Below are 11,528 nucleotides of genomic sequence, written 5' to 3' on the forward strand. Positions count from 1 at the left end.
AAATCTTTCTTAGCCACCAAAGTTTCCTATGCAATGTTCACAAATGTTAAAGCTCACTCTCTGCTAGGCGACATAAAATAATTTCATTGTTTAAGGCAGGGGTCTGCAACCTACGGCCCCCAGGCCAAATGCGGCCCGTAACCCGAAATCATCCGGCCCGCAGGCGTATTTTTTTTCCGTAGTCATCCGGCCCGCAGACTTCCTTCATCTCCGGTACCTCCTGGGCCCGAGGCTCCCAGGCACAGTAACGCAAGGAGGCCTGCGCTGGCGGCAACAATTGCTGAGCCGCCAAGCGCCCGAGCGGGACCGAGCGCGCGAGCTCTGGCTGTACCACATCCTGCGCAAAGGCGCCGGCACAACTACACACCTTCTGTGTCTGGGCTTCACTGTCGAGATCAGGGTTATCAATAGGTCGGGGACGAGTATTTGAGCCACCGCCTTCAGGACAGAGCAAAGGCAATGGTCTGTAGGTACGCCATGTTCGGGAACGCCCGTAAATAGGGGCTAGTGCTCTGGGTGGCGTCCTCGAAGGGGCGGGATCTATGTGAACACTTGATTTGCTGCCTGCCATCCAGGGTGGGATCTATGTGAACACGTGGTAGATGTGGGCCACCATCCGCTCGCAGACATGCGTCCTGGCCCCTATGCAGAACAAGGTTGCCGACCCCTGGTTTAAAGGTTTCATTGTGACTAGTTGGGCTTCTTGTCTGAAAAGCAGCAAGAAACCTCTGATCTCTCTTCCATAGACATTATTTTGATTTCAATCGCAGATAGACACCCAATTCTTACCAACTTATCTGGGCCTCATTCTCTCTGGGCACCTATACCTTGTAAAACTCGACCATGTTGTGGTTGGCTGTGCTCTCACTTAGTAATAAGGCAATCCAACCTTTGATTATGTTTTTATTCCGAGTGCAATGCATGCATTAACCTTCACTCACTGTTACTTATGATTTTCATGATAAATGATTATGATAATTTCCAGTAACATGTTACAATTATAATTAAGGAGCAAATGTGGTGAAATGCTTCATGGCACTACCATTTTGTTGAAACATGATGTGTTAATTCTGTCCATTTTTATATTGACTTAAAATTGATCAGGGAAGACCTGGAGCAAAGGGTGATCCTGGCTTAACAGTAAGTCTCTGATATTTTTGTGTATTGTTCTTTCATTATGTATCTATCAAAAAACATTTGATATCAGCAAACTTAAAACCTAGTGTCCAGTACCAAGAACTCATGAGCATAAATGATTTACTGATTGTTTTCAGTTTGGTTGGGGGTGTGGTCGTGGGAAGCAACATATTAACTGCTTATGACCTCGGCAGTTCTTTTTAAATTAATGTTGAGGCTTAATATTTAAATGTCAATTTTCTTTCCAATTTTTTTTTTTTTTAATTAAAATCATCTATTAATAAAAACATGCACCATAAATATGGGCTTTCCTTTTCATCTTTTTATTTGTTGAGGAAAGGTGTTGGCACTTCCTTTGGTTGATGTGAGAAATGCTCCTAAATGAAAGATTGCACTGGCCACATACAGTGAAAATACACTTTGGATGAACATCAAATTATATTGCTGGAGTGTGTGCCAGGTTCCATATGTTCCATGTGGCAGAAAAAAAATAGAAGCCTGAAGTATTTTTAATAGGCGACTGATTGAAAGGTGTTGCAATTCGGAATGGCCTGGGTATATCGGTGGTGAAAGTTATGGTGATGATTCAGCAAACATTGAGGAAGACAACAGTGTGTTGGAATTTTATAGCAAGAGGATTTGAGTACAAGAGGAGAAAAGTGTGGCTTCAATTATACCCTTGTGAGTCAACATCTGGGATACTATGTACAGGTCTAATCTTCATACCCAGGGACGGGCATACTTGCAATAGAGGGAATGCATCAAAGGTTCTCCAGATCAATTCCAGGAATTCATTTTTGTCACACGAGGAGAGGCTGAACAGCCTGGGACTATACAGAAAAAGACAAAAATGTTAGAGTAACTCAGCGGGTCAGGCAGCATCTCTGGAGAACATAAATAGTAGGTGTTTCGGATTGGGACGTTTAATGTATATCTTGAGTGAGCAAATTGACGTGCAAAATTCTTGCAAGGCTTAACAGTTGGATGCTGGACTGATCTCTAATGCTTGGGAAGTTTAGAACCAGAGGTCACATCTCAAACCAAGGGGAGACCATTCATGATAGATATATGAAGAAGCTTCATTGTCTACGAATTACAGATTCGATGGAATTCTCTTCCCAGGATAGATGTAGTGACTCAACCACTGCATATATTCAAGAAAGAGATGAATAGATTTTTTTTGGATAAAGAGATAAAGTAAAATGGTACTGGGGTAAAAAATAAGTGACAGTGTGAGCAGGAGGAGCTGAATGGCATACTCCATCTACAATTTCTATAAAAAGAAAATAATCTGCTTTCCAGCTATGTAATTTTTCAATTTCATTTTCTCAACATAATTTTCTTTTAAATGATTCAAACATAGCCCTGTCAATCTCTTTATCTATTGTAATTATCCATCTGCTCTTCGACAGAAAGAGTATCAAATGTCAATACAGAGACAGTGTCTAAAAGTAATCCCTTGAATTTCTAGTTATATTCTTGATATATATAACTTCACTTCTGACAGCGGAAAATAGTATGCAAATCTTTTTTTTTTTCATTTTCAAAATATTACCAGAGAGAGGACATCATCAGAATGATAAAGGAGATCTGTGGTATGTTACCTGTCAATTTCTAGTCTACCAATCATTGTATCTTTCCAATATAATTATTGTTGGTGAAACAATTGAACAAAGATGATCCTTACATGGAGAATAAACAGAAATGTAATATTTTATGCTAGGTTTAACTTCCCTAGATATGAATATTTGGATGTAAAATTATCCTTTAATTTTTCTGTGGGTAAGAATATTTTTTAGAACTTCTTCTCAATATATTGTCAGCTCTCGTGTCCAAATTGCTGCTTTACTTTTACCAATGATGGTTTTTGTTAAAGTAAATATTCTGTTAAGAATATTATTTTGCTACATCCAGACGTATTGCCCTAGTTATTCATTCTAGTTTACCATTTTTTAATTTTCTATTGAAATTTGTTGTGCTACTTTTGTTTGACTAAATATGAATGGATTTTATTTACACTATTATTCTTTTTTTAAAACAGGCTGTGGAATTACATGTAAAGAAAGACCAATGGAACTTGTCTTTGTGATTGATAGTTCAGAAAGTGTGGGGCCAGATAACTTTGAAATTATAAAAGATTTTGTCACTGCGTTGGTCGACAAAGTAACAGTTGGCAGGAATGCCACTCGAATTGGTCTTGTTCTCTACAGCTTGGAGGTACGACTAGAGTTTGGTCTAAGTCGATATTTGACACAGCAAGATGTCAAGCAGGCAATTAGGAAAATGCTGTACATTGGAGAAGGCACTTACACAGGAACAGCTATCCGCAAAGCAACTCAGGAAGCATTCTATGGGGCTCGACCTGGCGTGAAGAAAGTTGCTATAGTCTTAACAGATGGGCAGGCAGACAGAAGAGACACTGTCAAATTGGATGTTGCTGTTCGCGAGGCTCATGCTGCAAACATTGAGATGTTTGCAATTGGCATAGTAAATACCACTGACCCAACCCAGGCTGAATTCTTGCGTGAACTAAACCTAATTGCCTCGGATCCTGACACTGAACACATGTACCTCATTGATGATTTCAATACTCTTCCAGGTTAGTGTCCTGTCTGTTGCATCACCACTTACGGTTTTTTTCCGCAACTATGAAGGCACAAGAAATCAAAAATTGCACATTTAATATAAAACCAAGTAAATACAACAATTACTGCATAGCTAAAAAAGTAACATTCATTGCTGCATACCGATGGCCAAACTGTAGAGCAGTTTTAGTATCTGTGACATTAGAACAATATGCCAGGTCAAGTATGCATTTGCAAACCCTGGAAGATTCCTTGTGAATCACACACATTGTTTTCTTTAATCTATGTGGAAGGGCTATAATCGAAGGGCCGAATGGCCTACTCCTGCACCTATTGTTTATTGTCTATAAGTGGTTGAAGAATATACAATTTGGAGATAATCAAAACTTTGCACTATTGTGAACATAAATTTCTGTACAATATATACAGTCGGATGGGAAGGGTATACAAGTGGCATATCCATTTTGGTTAGGAGAAAAGTGAAGTTATATACTTTGTTAGATTAATGGGGAGAGGGAATGTAGAATAAACGTTGGTGTTTTAATGGATGAAGGAGAAAGCACAAATCAATGAAAGTGGTCGCAAGGAACTGCAGATGCTGGAGTCTTGAGCAAAACAGTGCTGGAGGAATTCAGCGAGTCAAGGAGCATCAGCAGAGAGAATGGACTGCCAATATTTTAGGTTAGGACCCTAATCAGTTATGAAGGAGAGTCCCGACCCTAAACATTACCTGCCATTCTCTCCTCTCCTCTCCTGACCCCCCTGAGGTCCTCCAGCACTTTGTGTTTTATTGAAAGTGGCAGGGCAGGTTGAGAAAGTAATTCATACGACATTCTCAATTCTGGGTTTTATCAATAGAGACACTGAAGATAAAAGCTGAACCTTTGTAATACACAGGTCCTGCTTCAATTGGAATATTATGTTAATTTCTGGTTTCCATATGAGGACATTAGATAAGATATATCAGCATGGTTTCTGGGTCATGGGCCAACATTTACAAGGATAGATTAAAAAAGCTTGATTGTTTCCTGCAGAAGGCAAAACTGAAGAGATTTTCATGCAAGTATATCAAATGATGAGTGCCATGGACAGAATGGATTTTCCATTATCAGATGGACCAAGGACTCGAGATGGAAAATGAAAGGAGAGGGAATTTTAAGTGACACGATGAATATTTTGTTTACACGTAGTGTAGTTAGAATCTGAAATGCAGATGTGGTGGATGCATGTGTTCAAGAGGAACTTGGATATATATTTACAGGAGAGACATTGTCAAGCAATGGAAAAATCCCATGGGAAATAACATAATGAATTAATCTGATAGGTAGCCAAAAGAGACACGATGGGATGAATGAAATTCTTTCCTGTTTTAATTATGCCACAATTTCGAATGTTACTAAACATAGTAGTGTTAGCAAGTTGCCAAATGAGTTAACAAGACTTAGATCGTGACCAAAACACAAAGTGCTGAAGGAACTCAGTGGGTCGGGCAGCATCTGGGAGGGAATAGACAGTTGATGTTCTGGGTCTTCAGACTAGAGATCCATCCCCCCCCCCCCCCCCCCACCAGATGCTGCCTGATCTGCTGAGTTCCTCCAGCATTTTGTGTCTTGCTCAAGATTCCAGTATCTACTGTCTGTTGTGTCTACATTAGTTGGGGAAGGTGAGATAACAAATAAATTCTAATTTATTTCACTTGGTGTAAATTAAAAGGGGAAGAATGAAACATGGGATTTGTACTTTCTCCACACCCATTAACGAGTAACATGGCTGCCATTGTGATAGTGCCGATGGGTTATGCTCTGCCCAAGGAACTTCAAAAGGACCGGGGGGTTTTTCATAAAAATACGATTTGAATACAATTTAGATTACTATGATTCTTTTCTTCCTTGTGTTTTTTTAGCTCTGGAGTTGAAATTGGTCAGACAGTTCTGTGAAGATGAAAATGGTGCATTAATTTACAACCAAATTAGAAATGGTGCAATAACAAACAGAAACGTGTTATATTCAATAGTGTCAAGTTCGACACAAACTAGGAACCAAATTGGAGCAAGCACAACAAAACCTAGACAAACAATTGTATCCAGAAAGAATAAAGTAAATGCACCAGTGAACCCTATTCAATTTGGATCTGTCTCTGTTGCAAAACCTCCCAAGATCAATGAGCAGGTAAATGATCTTGACAATTGTTAATTATATTTTTATTTGCAATTAGCAAACATTATTCATCAATGGACTTCTGACTTTTACATGATTAGTTCTGAGTGATAAATAAATATTTAAATCAGCTGATAAAAATAAGTAAAACCTTTAATAAATAGAATTATTAGCATTGTTAATTTTGATTATAATTAATTATTTATTCAAATGCAAAATACATAATCAAATGCTGATGTCTTACATTATGCAGGTGAATCAACCCCCAGAAGTACCTGATGATGATTATAATGCAGAAAAGAATCTGAAACTTGTAACTCCTTCATTTAGTTCAAAGGGCAGTAACGTTCTATCAGTCAACAAAAGCTTTCCAAGTATACGAGCACAATCTGCTAAGGTTGCAAAAGAATTTGCAGTGTCAACCTCCCCACCAAAAAAAATTCCAGTTGCAGGTAAGGTAATAATTTTCCAGGCAGCATAATTGATTGATAACTGGAGAAAGAAAAAAGACAATGACACATTGAACCTTTTCATTCTAAAACAGGTTTGAATTTCAGCATGGCTTCCAAGAATAATATTACTGAAAATAACTTAATAATATAAAATTTCAACGATGCAACACTAAACTGGTAGACACAAAATGCTGGAGTAACTCAGCGGGTCAGGCACGATGAGTTACTCCAGCACTTTCTGCCTTTTTTTTGGAAACTGTGCTGGAATCTTTCATAAAGGGTGAAATAACAGAACACCAGAGTCAATAGGGATTCATGAAAGGAATATAATGTTTAACTAATCTGATGGAGTTTTGTGAAGATGTTATAAGTATAATTGATAATGGAGAGCCAATGGATGAGATGTTTTTGGATTGCTTTCCATGAAGTCCATACAAGGTAGACACAAAATGCTGGAGTAACTCAGCGGGACAGGCAGCATCTCTGGAGAGAAGGAATGGGTGACGTTTCGGGTCGAGACCCTTCTTCAGACTGATTCATTCATTCTTCTCTCCAGAGGTGCTGCCTGTCCCGCTGAGTTACTCTAGCATTTTGTGTCCACCTTTGATTTAAACCAGCATCTGCAGTTTTTTCCTACACACAAGTCCACACAGTGGTTTGGTCAACGTTGGACCACGTAGAATTGTGGGCACTATACTGACATAATGTTAAAATTGTATATCTTTAGAAAACAAAGAATGGGAGCAACTTATCCACTTTGGGTTGATAGCTGTACCGAACAGGATACTACAGAGATTGGTTTATGTGGTGTAGCTATTCACAATCTTTGTAAACAGTTTAGCTGAAGGAACTAAATGTGTATTTCCAAATCGAATGGGAGTATGGAGAAAGATGTAAAAAGGCTTCAAGGGAGAGAGTGTAAAGTTGAGTGAGTGGATGAGCATAATACCAGAGGATTTGGATTTAGGAGTAGGATATACACTGCAATTGTGCAGGAACTTGTTGAGATCCCACCTTGAGTATTGTGTAGCACTGAGAAGAAGATGTACCCACCATGGAGCCAGCAATGGTTCTCTCATCTCTTTCCAGGGATGGTGGGTTTACCATATGAGGGGAGGTTGAGTAGTCCAGGATGAAGTTTGATAGGCTAGATGCCTAAACGATGATTCCAATGGTTGAGTCCAGGGCCAAACCAAAAGTCAGCCTTTTATGACAAACAAGAAATTTCTTCACTCAGAAAGTTGAGCGAGTTTGAAATTCTCAACCGTGAAAGCTGATCAATAGTCAATAGTCTATTTATTTGTCATTTGGACCCCTGGAGGTCCAAATGAAATGCCGTTTCTGCAGCCATACATTACACACAAATAGACCCCAGACACAACACAATTACATTTTACATAAATCCATCACAGCTGTGATCCAAAAAAACTTTATACTCCATCTCTTAAAAACATTCACAAATGGAAGGATATTGATAGATTTCTGGATACTTTCACAGCTAAATAATTGTTTTCAAATGTACGTCATTTATTTCAGTTGATGAATTCTTATAGTTGAACTGCCGCTTCACAGCTTATGACGCATCTATGTTAATTATATTTTTCCTAGATCCTCTCTGTCAACTCCATTTAGACCAAGGGACTTGTCGTGATTATATAATTAAGTGGTATTATGACAAGCAAGCCAATGCTTGCGCACAGTTTTGGTACGGAGGCTGCGGTGGAAATGCTAATCGTTTTGACACTGAAGACGAATGCAGAAAAACCTGTGTAGTTTCTGGTAATGGTACGGCCTTTATTCTTTAAAATGATATATATTCAGTTTAAAATTATTGCTTCAAACATTAAAATACAATGACAAAGCTACAGCAAAAATGAATTTCAACAACCAAATAGGAAGTAAACATATGATTCAATTACGAATGTTAAGCTATATAGTATGTTGGCAAGAAATCGTATGATTTGCCATATATTATGTTCATTTTTACTTGTGTAAGTGAGTAAGAAGCTGTATTTAAAAAATGAAATGTAGATTAATACACTATTGATTCCATATCTGTGCTTAGTGATTTGTTAGTTTTTGTATAGAACACTGTGCATGTAGATAGTTCTATGTTTGAGATATAGGAAAATAAAATTGAAATGGGACAAATAAGGTATTCATGGGAAGAGATAAATGGTGCTCTATTACAAAGCGAATGTTACAATTACAAGATTAGCTGAAAAAAGCACATCCTGGATAAGGGAAAATTATGTTCTTGGGGAAAAGAGTTTCCAGCATTTATATCCAAGACGTATTGTGCCAAGAATTTCCTGTAACAAATATGAATTGTATCCAGCACTATAGACTGGAAACATAATTAAGAGGCAGCCAATACCTGATATGGAAATTAAATGCATGCTAAGATATTATTGAAAATTTGATTTCTGCCTCTTGATGAAAAATAAACTCTTGAATTTTGTCTCTGCAAAAGACTAAATGAATTGAGCAGGAGAATCTGTGGCATAGCGGGTTGAGACTTTTTCTCCATGATTTGAATCCAGCTCGGACAAGTGGGATTATAATTTGGGACCTGACCTGAAATGTCGCGTATCCATGTTCTCCAGAGAAGCTGCCTGACCCACTGAGTTATCCCAGCAATTAGCATACTTTTCTTGTAAACCAGCATCTGCACTTCTTTGTCGCTACGTTATAATTTCATACATTTTAATTTATATTCTGTTTTCAATTACTATTATATGAGTTACAGCACAAGTACTTTTTAATTGTAATTTAAAACAAATGGGTGTGTACCAACAAAATAACAAGTAAATCTATTCACTTTAAATATAACCAATTTATTCAACCATTTTCCAGTATTAATCCCCTTAATCCTTATTATTATCCAAAAATCTATCAATTTCTGCTTTGAGTATTTGTATCACTGGGTCAAGCTTGATTATATTTCCTGCATATATTACCACAAAAACCCTCCGAGACAAACTTTCATTATCCAAAAATCTCATACCTCTTGGGATAGATGCAGTTTATTGGAAGTCAAGGAAACCCAATCTGAATGTAATCAGCAGCCTAATCACATGTTAACGGCTAATGACCACAGGTGCATTTCTTGCCTTTATTCTCTGATGGTTGTGTCGGTCTGTTGTTTCATTTTGATTGCAATTCCACGCAGGTGTTCAGTCAATCAGATAATTTTGCACTTTATTAATAACATTTTCTCTTTAAAGCAGAATCCTGATGTAGCTCCAAGGAAATTGTATTTCAGCAAATCACTGAGAACAGGAAGAAGACTGAAAACTACTTTTATGCATTCCGTATAGTGAAAAATGGATTTTGATATTTGAGAACCACAGAAATTCAATTTGTATAAAAATGTTAATACAGATGATTATGTTTTTGTTAACTTTTTGATATAAACACAGTTCTCAGGGGATAAAGACAAAAACATAAATTTTATTGCATCAAAAAATCAAGACAATTTAGAACAGATAATGGTGTTTGCATTTCAGTTTGTATTTTCTATTTCAATGTGAACATAAAGTAGGAAAGAAAGAACATTTCAGTTGGTCGATCGGTGCACCTGGGAGAATGGAGTTTTGCGCAAGAATTATATTTTAATATGCAACTTCTTTGTTTATGCTGAAGCTTATGAAATGATATGGATGATGAAGTTTAAAATAGTAATTCTTGTGTTATTGCCCAGTGGGTACTGTAATCACTGGACTCACAAGTGGAGCTAGTAGGACAAGGTGGGTTAATCACCTAGGCATGTCCCAATCAATAATTGTCTACAATTCCATGTGTCTCCTATAAAGTTAGTACTGCTTGGTCTAGAAACGTTTTAACAAACAAATGGAGTTTTGCTTCATTGATGTGTTAAGCCACTGAAGACTTTTTTTACAAACACATAACATCCACATTGCAGTTTTCATTAGCAGCTTCAAAGTTTTCTCAGGTGATGTGATAAAATATGTAACAAATATTTATGTTTTACAGTACTAAATATGTGACAAATGAATTTACATTTATTAAAATCTCAGAGGTATCCTGTATTTTATAAAGATTTCATTACATATCATTTGTTAGAAGTCTCTATTGATTAATCTAGATTTGATGTAGTGACTTTGCCATCATGTTTCCATCATGATCCAGTCAATTGCCAGGACGAATGGTGACAATAGACATCCCTGCTTGATGCCCGTCCTGACACTAAAGCTCTGAGAGTGCCGGCTTGCATGCATAATTTTGCATGAGGTTCCATCATACGAGTTCTTGATTAAGTTTATGATCTTGGTGGTAATTCCATAGTGGATTAGGCACCATAGTGTTGTCCTATCTAAGCTGTCAAACGCTTTCTCAAAGTCGATGGAGTTAATGTACAGGGACGTGTTCTATTCAATAGACTGCTCAATGATGATGCGTAATGTTGCTATGTGGTCTGTGCATGAGCGATCCTTCCTGAATCCTGCTTGCTGGTCTCGTAGCCTCGTGTCTACAGCTTCTTGAAGACGGTTGAGAATTTTACTGGGTGAACCCTTAGTAGTTGTCACATTTTCTTAGGTCACCTTTTTTAGGCAGTTTCATGAGATATCCCTCTGCCCATTCTGTGGGTCTCTTTTCCTCTTCCCAAATTCTCCCAAAAAAGCCATAGAGCATGTCTGTTGTGGAGTCTATATCTACTTTCAGGGCTTCATGTGGAATATTGTCAGTGCCAGCAGCTTTGCCAGTTTTCTGTTGCTTGATTGCAGCCTTTATTTCTGATTTTGTTGGTCTGTCACACTTGTTCAAGATGTGGACTCTTAGACATCGGCCAGACCAAACGCAGACTGGGCGACCGTTTTGCGGAACACTTTCTCTCAGCCCACGTGAACAACCTGATCTCCTGGTTGCTATTCCATTCCTTCCCATTCCTACACAGACCTTTCTGTCCTCGTTCTCCTCCATTGTCAAAGAGTGAGGCTAAATGCAAATTGGAGGAACAGCATCTCATATTTCGCTTGGGCAGCTGGTATGAGTTTTGATCTCTCTCACTTCAGGTAGCCCTCTCCCTCTATCCCTCCCCACCCAAGTCTCACTTCAGGTAGCCCTCTCTCTCTATCCCTCCCCACCCAAGTCTCACTTCAGGTAGCCCTCTCTCTCTATCCCTCCCCACCCAAGTCACACTATGTTCTCATTTTCGCCCTACAAACAGCTTTGG

General features: G+C 38.2%; 1 protein-coding gene across 4 annotated transcripts in view; it reads left to right on the forward strand.

The window, feature by feature from the left end:
• col28a2a (collagen, type XXVIII, alpha 2a) overlaps positions 1 to 11,405 on the forward strand; it is a 69,652-nt gene extending 58,247 nt beyond the window's left edge. The window contains exons 30-36 of one of the 4 annotated variants that reach the window (XM_055637983.1): positions 1,105 to 1,140; positions 2,696 to 2,732; positions 3,179 to 3,736; positions 5,626 to 5,891; positions 6,133 to 6,331; positions 7,940 to 8,110; positions 9,559 to 11,405. In XM_055637983.1, coding sequence (XP_055493958.1) covers positions 1,105 to 1,140; positions 2,696 to 2,732; positions 3,179 to 3,736; positions 5,626 to 5,891; positions 6,133 to 6,331; positions 7,940 to 8,110; positions 9,559 to 9,569 — 1,278 coding nt within the window. In that variant the 3' untranslated portion in view covers positions 9,570 to 11,405. Of the gene's footprint in view, positions 1 to 1,104; positions 1,141 to 2,695; positions 2,733 to 3,178; positions 3,737 to 5,625; positions 5,892 to 6,132; positions 6,332 to 7,939; positions 8,117 to 9,558 lie in introns of all 4 variants that reach the window. The other 3 variants (XM_055637981.1, XM_055637984.1, XM_055637982.1) reach the window with 3 other exon arrangements.
• The last annotated feature ends 123 nt before the right edge of the window (positions 11,406 to 11,528 follow it).

The sequence above is a fragment of the Leucoraja erinacea genome, chromosome 7, assembly GCF_028641065.1.
Source record: "Leucoraja erinacea ecotype New England chromosome 7, Leri_hhj_1, whole genome shotgun sequence".
In the NCBI taxonomy this organism is placed as follows: Eukaryota; Metazoa; Chordata; class Chondrichthyes; order Rajiformes; family Rajidae; genus Leucoraja; species Leucoraja erinaceus.